At 45.0% G+C, this 18,202-nt stretch overlaps 1 protein-coding gene across 1 annotated transcript in view; it reads right to left on the bottom strand.

The window, feature by feature from the left end:
- Positions 1-18,202, bottom strand: part of LOC141066966 (myomegalin-like) — a 444,577-nt gene that overhangs the window by 92,429 nt on the left and 333,946 nt on the right. Inside the window, exon 4 of the mRNA XM_073558019.1 lies at positions 14,395-14,561. Coding sequence (XP_073414120.1) covers positions 14,395-14,561 — 167 coding nt within the window. The remainder of the gene's footprint in view (positions 1-14,394; positions 14,562-18,202) is intronic.

Genomic DNA, 18,202 nt, shown 5'->3' with positions numbered 1-18,202 from the left:
AGGTCAAACATTTGGGAGCGCAGGGGTTTGTCCCGGTGATAGGCCCAGCGATGAACTCGCTGTGCCCTGGTAGTCATTGTTACCCCCAAGCGTGCGAGAATTTCCGCTTTTAATTTGGGATACTCTCTGGCATCTTGTACCGTCAGGTCAAAGTACGCCTTCTGGGGCTCCCCCGTTAGGTAAGGGGCCAGTACCTCCGCCCACCGCTCTGTCTGAAGTTTTTCCCTCTCAGCCACCCTCTCAAACACCGTCAGGAAGGCCTCCACATCATCCTCAGGGGTCATTTTTTGTAATGCGCGTCTTACCGCCTTCTCGACGTCGGTGGCATCAGCCCGACCTGGGGTTGGGGCGCTCGTCCTGCCCTCCTGGATGGCGGTTGCCAGAAGCTGCATCTGCTGCCGTTGTTCCTGCTGGCTCTGCTGGAACTGCTGCCGCTGCTCCTGCTGGCTTTGCTGGATCTGCTGTAACAACAGCTTGTTGGTTTCCTGCTGCAGTGCCTGGGACTGGACCAGGTGTTTCATGAGGTCCTCCATGATTCCAGGCAATGCTTGTTGCCCCGCTGCAAACTTCACCCAGGACATGCAGCAACTGTCTCAAGTCTCTGCTGGGACCGCTGCCCGCACGTGTACCACCAATTGTGGGGATGTGACTCGCTCAGGTGCAGCGGGAGACTATCAGGAGACCGGTTCTTCCAAAGTTCATGAGGTTTATTTCTGTCATAAACCATAAAACAGCGTATCACCAAAAATAGCCTCTAGCTTAGGCAAACAAAACATAAACCTTCGTGGTTGCAGACTCAGACCGCGAGTCTCAGCACATGCTGGGAGGTGTAGTCCTCCCCACATACAGCTCCCTGGTTCAGGAGCAGGTCACATTATAAGGCTGTAGCCACACCCACGTTCCCAGCAGCTGACTGGTCACATGACTGTGACCTCACCACAGGTCCTTCAAACAAAAACAATAACAATATCTGGTATGCTTTACTTCTGCCTTACATTATGGAGATAAGCCATTTATGAGACACATATCTCCCATCAATTACACGACCCTTAGCCCTGCCACACCCCCCACAACTTTAGCCAAATAACCCCCGTTTTTCAGTGCGTAACTTGTATTATGAAGTTAATTAAGGTTGACAAGCTTAAGTAAGAAGAATTGATGCTTTTGGCATTCAAATGGGCACTGTAGGTGTGTTTCCTGTCCTCCTCTCACTGCCGACTTTTATTCCCCATTGACTTACATTGGGTTTCGTGTTTCGGGACGACCCCGACTTTTCCCTATAATCGGCCGATCTTGCTCGATCTTGGTTTCACGAAACGAAACTCGACCCTAAAAAACCAAAAGTCACTCAACTCTACTTATTGCATGTTATGCGTTATCATTTAATGTCAAAATGGGGTTAAATTTATTTATATGCTAGTTGGCCTTCTAATATAACCATCATACTTGTGTGGTTATGTATGTACTGCCTCTGCGCACATATGTGGTGGGTATGGGGTTAAATAATTATTTTTGTATATTCATTAGGCCTGAAGATGTCTTTAAACCCTGTTGATGGTGACCGGTTATGATAATGACCACAAGAAGGTTAAAGTGCTTCCAGTACTGCTGATACATTTATGCAGTCTAATCCGGTATTGCTATGTTTGCATTGAGGGTTGCGGGGTTAATTCATGTTTAACATCCCTCGCACATGCGCAGTGGCTCCCTGCCTGCTGCGTCCCTAAAGGCATCCGTACGGCCCCTCCGTGCGTCTGTGCAGCTATGGCAACGGCCGCTGTGCTGATGTGTAGCGGGTTCCGGGATTGCCGGAAGTAACGCAACAGGACTATGGAGTCCATGTGCGCATGCGCGGTCCCCTCAAAGATGACGTGCGCCACATTCCCTGATTTTACCTCCCTATATAAATGCGGGTGTTATCAACAGCTACCACACAGCCCCCCGAGGAAGCCCTGTAGGGCGAAATGCGTCGGGCACTGGTGAGGCGTATCAGAATCCCACATGGGTAAGGAGATTTATTCCATGGCACTGTAAATGGCACTTTATCTTATTGACTCTTTTTGTCTGCGATGTTCTGTGGGCTTGTATTGGCGTATGGGAGCCAGGGTATATACATTTGAGAGGGTTGTTTCCCTATCCCGGTAATTTCCCTGATAATCTGACTGCTGATTGACTTTTTTACTGTGTATAGATGTATTTCTACTATTAACAAACAGCGTCTATTGATAAGAGGGATGGTTTCTCTATGCCCTCATTTCATACAGTCACTTAACTTAAAATTTACTATATAAGGTGTCCCTTACTTATAGTTGCTGTGAGGTAGCGCTGTCATTTACTTAGGGGATTCTCGCTTGCAGCGAACAAAAACCAGTTCCGGCATGGATTTTCCATCAAATCATACAGTCCTTGCGGTTTATTCACGCCTCATAAACCACAGCAGCAATAGAAAGTTCACTTAATAGCATTACCAGCATAGCGTCCATTATAATGCTTCACTCTTATTATCAATGTCCAGTATGGAAGCTCTCTTAGCCTCACCATTATCTCACCCACGTCAGGGCTCCTCATGCGGCTGCAGCATTCTGCACACGTTTGTTCCCTCCAGGGAACTCTCAGGCACACATCGCTATTGCTCCCAGCCACTTCACACGTGCTGTCAGGAAGGAAGTTCCATCTCTGCACGGGACCTTCCACACTGGACCAACCAGGTCCCAGCATTCACCACATGTGACCTACCCTGGCCACATTATATGGTCTTTAGCCACACCCACCTGGTCACAAAACTATGACCTCATCACAGGTCCTTCACACCCTCACATAGTCTTTTACTACAGGTGTTTTCAGACACACCCCTGGGTGGGTTTGTAGGTAACTTGCCCGCCCAACTCCCAAGTTACCTAGAGACTTCTCCCTTATACCTTGAAATAACACCTCAGCAATACCATTGCTGATCAATACGCATAACTAAGTCTCCATCTCAAAGCCACCCCCTTTGAGATACACAACCATCCTTCAGGATTCTGACACTCATCCTCTCCCTTGGAACCTCCATACAGCACCCCCTAGTGGACATAGTGGGTACTACACCACAGTGCCTAACCTATACCTGATATGTTCTCTATGAATCTCTCCACCTCAGGAGTATACTCATTCCTATTTATCTTTTTGTATAATGTCTTGTGAAATTTTCAATAAAATAAATGTTTTTAGATAAAAACAAGATTTTCTTCTTGGGGCATTTTTTGACTCTGGTGTTCTCTGTAGGTTTAGTATCTATAGATACAGTAAATCTATGGATATATCGATAGATATTTCCATAGATATATCCATAGATATATCCATATCCATGTTTATTGATGAACAATGTTTCATAAAAAAATGAAAAAAAAACTGGCTTGGGCTCCAGTGCAATTTTCTGCGCCAGAGGGGGAAAGCCGACGGCCGGGGGCCAATATTTGTAGCCTGGGAAGGGGGTAATACCCATGGCTCCTTCCCAGGCTATGAATATCAGCCCTCAGCTGTCTGCATAGCCTTTACTGGCTATTAAAATAGGGGGATCCCCCAAAAAAATGAAGTGGGGTCTCCCTATATTTTATAGCCAGAAAGGCTATGCAAACAGCTGCAGACTGATATTCATAGCCTAGGAAGGGGCCTTGGATATTGCCCCCCCGGTTACAAATACCAGCCCTCATCTGCCCCAGAAATGGCGCATCTATAAGATGCGCTAATTCCGGCTATTAGCCTCTCTATTCCCACTCCCTTGTGGTATATGGGGTAATAAGGGGTTAATGTCACCTTGCTATTGAAAGTCAATAAGACGCCTATCCATTATTAATCTTATAATAGTAAAGGGTTAAAAAAAACACATACATAAGAATAAAGTATTTTAATTAAATAAAACACAACACGGTTTTCATATTTTTATTGCCCGCTCAGATCCAAGCGACGCCTTCGGTCTCCTGTAATAAAGTAAAAAAATAAACAAACCGTATATTCCCTGACTGACGCAGTGCAATTAATAATGAGGGTCCCACAACGATCTCCCCTATAGAACAGTGACATCAGGTGATGTCACTGCTCCTTTGGGCCTCCCAGTGATGAACTGACAGGAGACAATGCCTCCTGCAGTACATCACTGAGGTTACCTGAGTTCAGAGTCTCACTTTACAGCAATGCTGTGTGAGAATTAGGGTTAGGGTTACGGAACCTCTTTCACAGCGGCGGAGGGATACACAGCTAATCCTCCTCCTGTCATTTCATTGCTGGAGCCCCTGGAGAGCGGTCACATCAGCTGATGTAGCAGCTCTCCACGGGAGATCGTCATGGGACACTCGTTATTAATTGGACTACGGCAGAAAGGTGAGTATAGGTTGGTTTATTATTTTATTTTTATTACAGGTGATCGAAGGCTTCGGGGAAATAGGTGTGTGCGGTGAGTCTGTACTCTATGCTATGTGTTGTATGTTATATGTATGTTCTGTATTTTATATGTTCTGTATGTTATATGTTGTATGTTCTGTATGTTATATGCTATATGTTCTGTATGTTGTATGTTCTGTATGTTATATGTTGTGTATGTTATTTGTTGTATGTTCTGTATGTTACAGTTGTGGCCAAAAGTATTGACACCCCTGCATTTCTGTCAGATAATACTCAGTTTCTTTCTGAAAATGATTGCAAACACAAATTCTTTGGTATTATTATCTTCATTTAATTTGTCTTAAATGAAAAAACACAAAAAGAATTGTCCTAAAGCCAAATTGGATATAATTCCACACCAAACATAAAAAAGAAGGTGAACAAAAGTATTGGCACTGTTCAAAAAATCATGTGACGCTTCTCTAATTTGTGTAATTAACAGCACCTGTAACTTACCTGTGGCACCTAACAGATGTTGGCAATAACTAAATCACACTTGCAGCCAGTTGACATGGATTAAAGTTGACTCAACCTCTGTCCTGTGTCCTTGTGTGTACCACATTGAGCATGGAGAAAAGAAAGAAGACCAAAGAACTGTCTGAGGACTTGAGAAACCAAATTGTGAGGAAGCATGAACAATCTCAAGGCTACAAGTCCATCTCCAAAGACATGAATGTTCCTGTGTCTACCATGCGCAGTGTCATCAGAAGTTTAAAGCCCATGGCACTGTGGCTAACCTCCCTAGATGTGGACGGAAAAGAAAAATTGACAAGAGATTTCAACGCAAGATTGTGCGGATGTTGGATAAAGAACCTCGACTAACATCCAAACAAGTTCAAACTGCCCTGCAGTCCGAGGGTACAACAGTGTCAACCCATACTATCTGTCGGCGTCTGAATGAAAAGGGACTGTATGGTAGGAGACCCAGGAAGACCCCACTTCTTACCCCGAGACATAAAAAAGCCAGGCTGGAGTTTGCCAAAACTTACCTGAAAAAGCCTAAAACGTTTTGGAAGAATGTTCTCTGGTCAGATGAGACAAAAGTAGAGCTTTTTGGGCAAAGGCATCAACATAGAGTTTACAGGAGAAAAAAAGAGGCATTCAAAGAAAAGAACACGGTCCCTACAGTCAAACATGGTGGAGGTTCCCTGATGTTTTGGGGTTGCTTTGCTGCCTCTGGCACTGGACTGCTTGACCGTGTTCATGGCATTATGAAGTCAGAAGACTACCAACAAATTTTGCAGCATAATGTAGGGTCCAGTGTGAGAAAGCTGGGTCTCCCTCAGAGGTCATGGGTCTTTCAGCAGGACAATGACCCAAAACACACTTCAAAAAGCACTAGAAAATGGATTGAGAGAAAGCACTGGAGACTTCTAAGGTGGCCAGCAATGAGTTCAAACCTGAATCCCATAGAACACCTGTGGAGACATCTAAAAATGGCAGTTTGGAGAAGGCACCCTTCAAATATCAGGGACCTGGAGCAGTTTGCCAAAGAAGAATGGTCTAAAATTCCAGCAGAGCATTGTAAGAAACTCATTGATGGTTACCGGAAGCGGTTGGTCGCAGTTATTTTGGCTAAAGGGTTGTGCAACCAAGTATTAGGCTGAGGGTGCCAATACTTTTGTCTGGCCCATTTTTGGAGTTTTGTGTGAAATGATCAATGTTTTGCTTTTTGTTTCATTCTCTTTTGTGTTTTTTCATTTAAGAAAAATAAAATGAAGATAATAATACCAAAGAATTTGTGTTTGCAATCATTTTCAGGAAGAAACTGAGTATTATCTGACAGAATTGAAGGAGTGTCAATATTTTTGGCCACAACTGTATATGTTGTATATTCTATATGTTATATGTTGTATGTTCTGTATGTTATATGTTGTATGTTCTGTATGTTATATGTTCTGTATGTTGTATGTTCTGTATGTTCTGTATGTTCTATGTTCTGTATGTTCTATGTTCTGTATGTTATATGTTCTGTATGTTGTATGTTCTGTATGTGTTTTGTAGTCCCATTGGACGATGCCTGCACGCACACACACACACACAGCCAGCAGCCCCCCGCACAGCCAGCAGAGCCCCTCGCATAGCCCCCCTGCCCGCAGACAGCCCACACACAGTCCCCCCACCAGCACACACAGCCCCCCTGCCCGCAAACACACAGCTCACAGACAGCCCACACACAGCCCCGCCGGCTCGCACACACACAGCCCCCCGCCCGCACATACACAGCCCCCCTGCACACTGCCTCCCCACCCATAGACAGCACTCCCGCCCACACACACACAGCCCCCCGCCTGCAGACAGCCCATACACAGCCCCCCTGCCTGCACACACACAGACCCCAAGCACACAGCCCCCCACCCGCAGACAGCCCCGTCACTCTGGATAGGAGAGCATACAATTGCTGCAGAGCGACGGGGCTGTCTGTGACGTGCGGCGCAGCACTGCCCACAGACTGCTGTCACTCTTGATGAGTGACAGCAGTGTGTAGAGGCTGGGGCACACCAGCTGATGATGTCACGTCAATTTCCATAGTCAGGAAATTGACGAGACATCAGCGGATGTTAGCGGCAGCTGCAGCCTGGGGGTCACGTGACCCAGACTCAGCCACTCAGAGGAAGAATTGGCAGCACAAGGTAATTACAAAAATCATTAGGGGCCCCGGGGGGATACAATGGGGGTGGTTAAATAAAAAGTAGTGGACAACCCCTTTAAAGTCTTAAATTAACAAAAAAAATATATAAATTACAGGTTGTGGTAGGTGATGGTGGGAGGGCTGCATGTGAGGAAGTTGGCCTAGGTTGTTGCCCAACCTAACTGTCAACCTGGGTTATTGAAGATGCGTAGCCAGGATTCTGAACTAATGATCTATCCTGTTGCTGCGCATAATAGTGGGGTTGAGGGTATTGCTGATGTAACTCCCGGGTAGTGCTGTGGCCCATTTGTTCATACCCCCCAATATGGCCATGTTGAGTAGACACATGTTGGGACCAGCCTCCAACAGTGGGTCTGCTCAAGTGGCCATATTGGGCAGGTGCTGTATACTCATAATGCTGCCCAGGTTGGGGCTGATGTTGGGTTGGGGCGGCCTGAGGATGCGGTGTCAAACGTGGAGAAGGTGGTGCAGCGACTGTTCCTGCCTGCTCTTCAGTGATTCCTGGCATCTGCAGAAGGTTATTTGGTGACATTTGCCACCTTTCCAGGAACAGAAAAACAGGATTAGGGTTGTTTGGGGGTGTGTATGCATCTAAGAGGATTTGGATGGCACCTCTGGCCAGCAGCCTCACCTCACGCGAAATGGGCCTCAAGTAGCGTGCCAGACTGTGTGAGTATGCTTCCTCCCCATCGTCATTCACAGTCCTGGACAAATAGCTCAACAACACAATGTCCACTTGCCTCCTGTTGCCAGTGGTGGAAAGCTCCCTCCTGCGCCGCACACGGCGTGGGATTGCAGAAGACTGGGGTGAGGTATCCAGAGGCATGGTTGGACTGCTGCTGTGTGCCCGGTCCTTGTCCTCTGGGTTTGCCTCCTGTGTGGCTGAAGACACTAGGGATGGTGGTGGTGGTGGTGGGTGGGTGCTGCCTTTTGGTTCCGAAGATGGGCCAGCCACTTCGTCACCTTCACCAACTGGGTCAATGTTGACCTCAGAATCCAAAGCAGTCTCCCTCTCTGTTAGGTTAGAGTCTGTTCTGTTGTAAAATACAAAGTATGATAAAAAAATTAAAAGATGCCTTTAAAGAACATGTGGAAAAGATGTGGTGTCATGCATGCACTTACGGTCTGAGATCCATCACTGATGCCAGAAAATTTAGCCTGTCATAGTACAGGTATTTTTTTTTGGGGGGGGCTGCATCCCCACTCCGACCCCAATTCTGCCATTGCCACCGGTACTGGTCCCGGCAACTCCGCCAGTGTCTAGTGACATCAGTCACTGCAAGGAAACACAATAAATGTATTAATTATTATCAATCACATTGTGTGGCTTCCAACATGTAGGCTTCAGTGTAATGTGGCCTGCTACTTTTAGCATGTGTATAGTCTGAAAAATGCCACATATTACTAAAAACATCACATATGATGTGGTTAGGGTAATTTGTTAACTCATGTTAAACTTTACATATTTTTTTAATGATTGTACTTACTAATTTGTTGCTGGACCTCATGAGCTTGCTCCTCAAAATCGGGGAACATTTGGCAACAGATTCTTCTCCATGCTGTGTCATTATGTGCACGGTCCGCATAATGTGCGTCATGTTGGTCCCAAAGTTCTGGCCTCTCCTGGACCAGAACTATCAGCACCTCGACATTGATGTGTCTGGCCATGCTGCTGCACTCCGTGGAGGCGTGTTTCATGGATTTTTCTAGAGAGTTGCCTCGGAAATTTGCGTGCCAAAGCTTCCTGATAATGGATGATTCAATTTCCTGTCAAAATGCTTGCGTATTTCTCGCAAGTCACATGCACGATCCGTGTGGTGTCTGTTTTTTCTCGCACTCATATACTTGCATTTGCGAGTCTCGTAGCATGATGTGATTTCACTTGCACGTTTAATTCGGCCAAGAAAAAACCAGTGATAGGAGCCGCCCCATAGATTAACAATGGTCTGGGTGCTATGCAATGTTTTCTCGCATAGCACTCGTCCGTATTCCTCTCTAGTGTGACTCCAGCTTAATAGAGATGCTAAAATCAAGAAGGTGCTTGCAGAGATAATCACAATGACCTTCTACAGCCGGATCCAGGATGACTGTCTGTCACATCTGACACACATGTGACAACCACGTAATACTGTATGGTTGATAAATGTAAGCTTGCAAAATGTTTTAACTCTTACTTACAGTTTTATGTAGATAATAGGAAATGTATCCAGACCACGGAATAGTGTATAAATGAGAATTGCAATCCAGCTAATTTTTTTAACGCTTTTTTGGAGTGTTGGATATCACAGAAATGTACCAAAGAACATGTGAAATTGTATGGCTGAGAAATGTAAGCCTTTAAAATTTTTAAACGCTTTTTTCAGTCTTAGGTTAGTTTCACACTTGCTTTTTTTTGCAGCGCGTTTTTCCCGCAAAAAAACGCATTGAAAAAACGCATACAAAAGCATACAACTGCTGCGTTTTTTTCAAGCATTTTTATGAGCATGCATGAAAAAAACGCAGCGTTTTTATGCGTTTGTATGCGTTTTTAGTGCGTTTTTACCGCGTTTGCGTTTTTTTCCAAAATTAGGTGGCCCCTCACACTAACCCAAACCATGACTTTACTAACCCTAACCCTGACCCTAACCCTAACCCTAACCCTGACCCTAACCCTAACCCTAACCCTGACCCTAACCCTTAACCAAACCATACTTAACCCTAACCCAAACCATAAACCCTAACTAACCCTAACCCTGACCCTAAACCTAACCCTGACCCTAACCCTAACCCTGACCCTAAACCTAACCCTGACCCTAACCCTAACCCTAACCCTGACCCTAACCCTAACCCTAACCCTGACCCTAACCCTGACCCTAACCCTGACCCTAACCCTGACCCTGACCCTAACCCTAACCCTAACCCTAACCCTAAACCCCCTTAACTAACCCTAGCTCTAACCCAAACCCCTAAATTCCATTGTCTAAACTAATGTTAAAAAAAAACCCATGTGCAAAAAAACGCATACATAAGCATGCCAATGCGCACATATGCTCACCATAGACTTATAATGGGTGTCTTGCTGTAAAAAAACGCATTGCGCGCGCATGCGTTTTTTTGAGGCAAGTCGGACACCCAAAAAATGCAACAGGTTGCATTTTGTGCGCCCGAGCGCATACCGCAAAAAAACGCATGCGCGGAAAAACGCGTACAAACGCATGTGTATGCGCACATAAGCGCATCCCATGCAAAGTATAGGAAAAAAAAATGCATGCGCTATTTAGCGCTAAAATACCGCGAAAAAAAACGCAAGTGTGAAACCAGCCTTAGAGATCACAGAAATGTTCTCAGACCACGTAATACTGTATGACTGTAGGTCGCCCTCCCAGGGCTGTGGGGTACTCGGTACCGGGCCCGATGAACTTCAATGGGAGATGTCACGGCAGCTAGGACCCGGCCCGTGGCCCTGGGCGCCCATTGTAAAAGGGGAATGTTCAGTGTGCTTACGGTGATGAAAGTTTATGAGTGATTCGTGATGCCACCTGTGGTGTTCGGTAAGGAAGTTGTTAAGCCGACGCTGCAGACAGATCCTCTGGGACAGATGGTGTGGTGCAGCAATGATGTTATAGCCCTCCACAGGCAGGGCTGTAGTCCCAGGGCAGAGTGGGTGAAGTGGCAGTGAGGGGAGCCGTAGATGGTGCAGTGGCAGGCGCGGAGATGTAGCAGTGCTGAGTAGGTTGACGCAGGAATAAATGGAGGACACCAGGGCATGTAGTTCCAAAGCTTTACTCACAGTCTGTTGTGGTACAGGTGCCCGCATCCGTGCCGTGTCCTCTGGGTCAGGGGCTCAGTCAACCTCCAGGCAAGATGAAGTACTCCTTTCCAACACTTGGCCAACATATGCCTGTTCTGAACGCCTCCCTTATTGCGCCTTTAATGAAGTACTCACAGTACTGAGTTACACTGGAGTTCCTCCTGTCAGATGTTCCTATGAACTCTACTTGTACAGCAGACAGCAGTAGCCTGCTTCGGGGACTCCTTGCTACTAAGTCCCGGCTCAATCCTGATGCTGTTGTGCCCCCAAGTCTTGTGTGGGAATAAAGCATTTACAGCTTCCTATTCCTCCGGTGTCTGCTGCAGGACCATTAGTAACATAGTAACATAGTTATTAAGGTTGAAGGGAGACTTTAAGTCCATCTAGTTCAACCCATATCCTATCCTAACTTGCCCTAACATGTTGATCCAGAGGAAGGCAAAAAAAACCCATGTGGCAACAAGTAAGCTTCACATTGGGGAAAAAAATTCCTTCCTGACTCCATATACGGCAATCAGACTTGCTCCCTGGATCAACGCAATATTAAGGAAACTAGTGTATATACCCTGTAATATTATACTTTTCAAGAAAGGCATCCAGTCCCTTCTAAAATTTTAGTAGGGAATCACTCATTACAACATCATATGGCAGAGAGTTCCATAGTCTCACTGCTCTTACAGTAAAGAATCCGCGTCTGTGAGTATGCTTAAACCTTCTTTCCTCCAGACGTAGAGGATGCCCCCTTGTCCCCGTCACAGGTCTAAGAGTAAAAAGATCATTAGAAAGCTCTTGGTATTGTCCCCGCATATATTTATAAATTGTAATAAGATCACCCCTAAGCCTTCGATTCTCCAAACTAAATAACCCCAAATGTAATAACCTGTCTTGGTATTGCAGACCCCCTAGTTCCCTAATAACCTTGGTCGCTCTTCTCTGCACCCGCTCCAGTTCAGCTATGTCTTTCTTATACACCGGAGACCAGAACTGTACACAGTATTCTAAGTGTGGTCGCACTAGTGACTTATATAGAGGTAAAATTATGTTCTCCTCATGAGCATCTATGCCTCTTTTAATGCATCCCATTATTTTATTTGCCTTTGCAGCAGCTGCCTGACACTGGCCGCTAAATGTGAGTTTGTCGTCCACCCATACACCCAGGTCTTTTTCAGCGACTGTTTTGCCCAGTGTTTTACAATTAAGCACATAATTATACATCTTGTTCGTTCTACCCAAGTGCATGACCTTACATTTATCCCCATTAAATCTCATTTGCCATTTATCAGCCCAAGCTTCTAGTTTACATAAATCCTCCTGTAATATAAAATTGTCCTCCTCTGTATTGATTACCCTGCAGAGTTTAGTGTCATCTGCAAATATTGAAATTCTACTCTCTATGCCCCCTACAAGGTCATTAATAAATATGTTAAAAAGAAGCGGGCCCAAAACTGACCCCTGTGGTACCCCACTGCTAACCGTGACCCAGTCTGAGTGTGCTCCATTAAAAACCACCCTTTGTTTCCTATCCCTGAGCCAGCTCTTAACCCACCTACACATATTTTCCCCTATCCCCATTGTTCTCATTTTATGTATCAACCTTTTGTGTGGCACCGTATCAAAAGCTTTTGAAAAGTCCATGTACACCACATCCACTGCATTTCCTTGGTCCAGTCCGGAACTTACCTCTTCATAAAAGCTTATCAGATTAGTCTGACAGGAACGGTCCCTTGTAAACCCATGTTGATATTGGGTCATGAGGTTATTCTTCTCCAGATACTCCAGTATAGTATCTCTTAGAAAACCCTCCAGGATTTTACCCACAGTTGAGGTTAAACTTACTGGCCTATAATTTCCAAGTTCAGTTTTTGTCCCCTTTTTGAATATTGGCACCACATTTGCTATACGCCAGTCCTGTGGTACAGACCCTGTTATTATGGAATCTTTAAAGATTAAAAATAATGGTCTATCTATGACTGTGCTTAATTCCTGCAGTACTCGGGGGTGTATCCCATCCGGGCCCGGGGATTTGTCAATTTTAGTGATTTTTAGACGCCGCCGTACTTCCTGCTGGGTTAAGCAGGTGACATTTAACAGAGAATTTTTATCCCTGATCATGTTATCCGTCATGGGATTTTCTTGTGTAAACACTGTTGAAAAAAAGTCATTTAGCATATTGGCTTTTTCCTCATCCTCATCCTCCATACAACCTCGGGGACTGGACCCCGGCCTTGCTCTTAGAACTTGGAAGGGGTTCTCCTCTAACCCGGTTTCCACAGTCCTCTTCTACTCCTTACGTTCCGTACTAATCCTTCCTTCTTATGGAGCTTCAGGCTTTCTATAAATGTCTCTTTCCTGTGCCAGCGGACCCAGATCACTGAGGTTGGCTGCAGCACTTCCTTCATCCATCCCACTCCGGGGATCTTCTCTCTCCAACTAACTACTGAATCCTATCTTCTCCCGCTCTTTGATGCAAACTAAACTCCACCCACCTCCCAGCACGCTTCGTGTTCCAAACAGGGAGCCACCAAAGGGTGCTTTGCTACACTACTATGTTGTGTGGGATGCAGGTGTTGGAGTGTGGTTAGGAGTCTCCACCTTACCTGAATGGTGGGGTACCACACCTCAGGAGGAGATGCAGTACCTCTGTGGCGACTGAACCCTCTGGGGCGCCACAACTGAGAAATGTAACTCTACATAATTTTTAAATGCTTTTTCTTAGTTTTATAGATCACAGAAATGTACTTCACATTATGGAATAGTGTATGGGTGAGAAATTTAACCCAGAAAAAAGGTTTAAGGATTTTTGGGAGTGTTATACAACACAAAAAAGGACCACAAAACATGTAATACTTGATGGATCAAAATATATTAATTTTTTTCAGCCGCCTCCCCAAAAGCTGCAGCTCTATATTTGCTAATGGACTGCACAGCTTTAATCCCTGTCTACCTACTGTATTCTGTCAATCTCCCTGCTACTGTGACTCTCTTTCCCTCCCTAGATTAAATGCAGAATGTATGTGAAACAAACAGCAAAGCAAACAATTAGCCCTTAGAAGGGTGGTTAGTATGATGGCTCAGCTTCAGCACCAGTATCAACACTACAGGCCTCTGATTCGCTATACTGTGCACACACAGGCCTAGACAAGCACTCTCTCCCTCCATTATGAAGTGTCACAGAGCTGTGCAATAGCGTCAGTGTGCCGAGCCGGGCGGTGCCTGTTCTTTTATAACCCCTAATGATGTCACATGGCCAGCAAGTCACAGAAATGCCAGAACCAAGATGGCTATGGCATTACAGTAATGCTCAGCCAATTCCTGCGTGCATATTGACTCTGTAACAGGTGCCAAAATTACGGGGTGGGGATTCTAGTTTTACATCACGCACCACCCAATACTTGCCGAGTAACGTTCGCTCATTCCTATTAATAAACTAAAATAAAAATAAATTAAAGAAATAAAAACTATAGATAGACATAAATACTAATTTGATCTCTTTTTCCAAATGCATTCAGAGCTATAAATGCTAGATAAGTACCTGTCCTTTTCAGATAATGTGGTACAATAGTTCTTCTGCAATAGCCTTGCCTCTGTCATATCTGCAGTAAATCCCTCAATATTTTTTTTTAGCTTCAGGCAATTTTCTTTTTCGGTTTCAGCTAAAGAAGACATCCGTTCTGCTTCGTTCACAGCGACTTTGACCTCCTAAAAATAAGCATAGATTGAAACATTAGTAGAAACTATGCCGCAAAGCATTAATGCAAGTACCCAAGAATATTGACATTTATAGAGACATTGTAACGGAAAATGTTTAAAGACTGTGTGAGAATTGTAATGCTGTGCTGACATGCGCTGAGCACCTAATCATCATATTGACTGTATGCTGATGGACCTTCCATAAAGCTTTGGAATCCTACCAGTGGCTCATGTTAGATGTTTTGTCTTTTTTTTTCTTCAGATGATTACTAATTAACCCATTAATGACTGCCGATACTGTTAGGGTTGCGGATCGCACTGAATATAAAATATAAAGAAGTGCGATTGCAACCCCGGGGTCCACCATGCAGAGATGGTAAACTGCTGCTCAGTAATGGCAGAGTGCAAACTAAACACCGGTGGCAGGGCCGGCTCCAGGTTTTCGTGGGCCCCGGGCGAAAGCGTCTCAGTGGGCCCCTTTAACACGTACCACAATTCATGATGCACAGATATGGCTAAGAAATATAGGTATAGTACAATGCCAAAGATATCACTTACTTCTTACATTACATGAGTGATATCTATTGTAAATTCTACAATAGCTCAGAAACCAGCAAATCCTCACAGAGCACAGTGCGTGCCCTAGTGGGTATTCAAAAGTTTTCATTTAAGACCGGACAGTATAGAAATCCATACAGTATTCTGGGCATCACATAGTCTTCCATACAGTTTATTGGGCACCACATATTGCTTCATACAGAATAATGAGCCTCATATAATGCTCCATACAGAATAATGATCCTCATATAATGATCCATACAGAATAATGAACCTCATATAATGCTTCATACAGAATAATGAGCCTCATATAGTGCTCCATACAGAATAATGAGCCTCAAATATTGCTTCATACAGAATAATGAGCCTCATAATGCTCCATACAATATAATGAGCCCCATATATTGCTTCATACAGAATAATGGGCCTCATATATTGCTCCATACAATATAATGAGCCCCAAGTATTGCTTCATACAGAATAATGAGCCTCATATCATTCTCCATACAGAATAATGAGCCCCATATATTGCTTCATACAGAATAATGGGCCCCATATATTGCTTCATACAGTATAATGAGCCCCATATATTGCTTCATACAGAATAATGGGCCCCATATATTGCTTCATACAGTATATAATTGCCCCATATATATACTGTTATAATGAGCCCCATATATTGCTTCATACAGCCCCATAATGAGCCCCATATATTGCTTCATACAGAATAATGGGCCCCATATATTGCTTCATACAGTATAATGAGCCCCATATATTGCTTCATACAGAATAATGGGCCCCATATATTGCTTCATACAGTATATAATTGCCCCATATATATACTGTTATAATGAGCCCCATATATTGCTTCATACAGAATAATGGGCCCCATATATTGCTTCATACAGTATAATGAGCCCCATATATTGCTTCATACAGAATAATGGGCCCCATATTTTGCTTCATACAGAAAATGGGTCCTCATACAATGCTCCTTACATAATAATGGGCATCATATAATGGTCTATACAAAATAATGGGCACCATACAATGCTCCATACAGAACTCCATACAGAAAATGGGCCTCATAAAATGCTCCCTAGAGAATAATGGAAGCCATATAATGCTCCATACAGAATAATGGGCCCAATAAATTGCTCCATACAGAATAATGGGCCCAATATAATGCTCCATACAGAATAACAGGCCCAATATAATGCTTCATACAGGATAATGGGCCCCATATAATGCTCCATACAGGACAATGGGCCCCATATAATGCTTCATACAGGATAATGGGCCCCATATAATGCTCCATACTGGATAATGGGCCCCATATAATGCTCTATACAGGATAATGGGCTCCATATAATGCTCCATACTGGATAATGGGCCCCATATAATACTCCATACAGAATAATGGACACCCTGTAATGCTCCAAACAGAATAATGGGCCCCATATAATGCTCCATACTGGATAATGGGCCACATTTAATGCTCCATACAGGATAATGGGCCCCATATATTGCTCCATACTGGATAATGGGCCCCATATAATGCTCCATACTGGATAATGGGCCCCATACAATGCCCCATTGAGAATAATGGGCTCATCTCCCCCGCTGGGCTCATTTCCCCCACCCTCACTCTCATCTCCCCTACTGGGCACATTTCTTCCCCCCCTGGCTCACTCTCATCTCCCCCGGGGGATGGGCTCATTCTCCCCCCAGCCCCATCACCGCTCATTCTCAACGCTGCTCACCTGAGTCCAGGCGCCGGTAACTTTTTCCTGTGAGAGTGCACGGTCACGTGGTACCGCTCATTAAGGTCATGAATATGAGCACCATGCCTACGGGAGAGGAGTGGTGTTATGAATGAGTCACCATAGGAGGCAAAAACAGAAATACTATCTAAGTCCAGAAAACCAGAGAAGTTGGCAGCTATCGGATTGCAGACCCCTGAACCTAACAACAACAACTAGCAGTAGCCGTGGGGGGTTCCTACGGTGCCCTAGACCCCTTGATCACAGCCGGAGAACTACATAGCCTAAAGACAGAAAGGGAAATCTAAACTGCCCCAGAGCAGACCCCAAAGCAATAGGCAGTCCCCAACATATAATGACGGTGAAGCAAGATGAAAAAACACTCACACAGATAGAAAGATAGGCTGAGCAAATGATGGGGCCCAAGCTAACTAAATAGGACAGAATAGAAAAGCTGCTGTCTGCAATCCGCCAAAACCCTCTCAAAAACAAGAGCCAACAGACTGATAGGGAGAAAAGCCCTGAAGACGCTAGGCTTCAAAAGACTATATCAGTACTCAGGTATTTTCTGAAGACAGAGCAAAAAGGAATTCAGCTCACCCAGCAGGGGAAGGCAGAAATCCAGAAAAACAAGGCAAAACAAAACCAAAACATAAATGCAAAAACAGAGAAGAAAACTTAGCTTTTGAGGAGCAGGAATCAGACTGGTCTCCTAGAATCCCTCAGAGAAATCCCTCAGAGAAATCACCCGCAAGGCAGAAGGGTGTCAGCTGCCTTATATCCAGTCAGCAATTCCAGTCACCCAGTTATCATCATTCTGCTCAGGTGCTTTGCAATCAGCCTCACTACCTTCCTTCACCAGAAGAGGGAGTTCATCAGACCTCAATGGTGAAGGGGAAAATGAACTTACAACAGAGTGGCGTCCATATTCTTGACCTTAACGAGCGGTAACATGCGGACCGTGCGCTCTCACAGGAAAAGAGATGGTGGTCAGTATGATGTTGGGCAGAGGGCGGAGAGGGGAGGGCGGAGAGCAGAGGGCAGGGGGCGGAGAGAGGGGGACCGACCCCGGACTTGTAAATAAAAAAAAACTTGTTCAGGTGCCGAGTGGGCCCCCCGTCTAGCCAGGGCCCCGGCACTTGCCCAGGTATGTCGGGAGCTGACGCCGGCCCTGACCGGTGGATAACCACTGACCCGGTGTATACAGGAGCGAACTCTGCTACTTCACAGAGTTCACTGGCACAAATGCCAGAGCCTGTTAACTCCACAGGACTCGGCAAATGGAGCGCTAGTGTAGAGTCTCAGGACTCTGCCCTTAGGACACCGGAC

Source organism: Dendrobates tinctorius, unplaced genomic scaffold, assembly GCF_039654945.1.
Source record: "Dendrobates tinctorius isolate UK_male_01 unplaced genomic scaffold, ASM3965494v1 ptg000012l, whole genome shotgun sequence".
NCBI lineage: Eukaryota > Metazoa > Chordata > Amphibia > Anura > Dendrobatidae > Dendrobates > Dendrobates tinctorius.
Note: the sequence above shows the minus strand (reverse complement) of the source record. Positions and strands in the feature narration are given on the sequence as shown.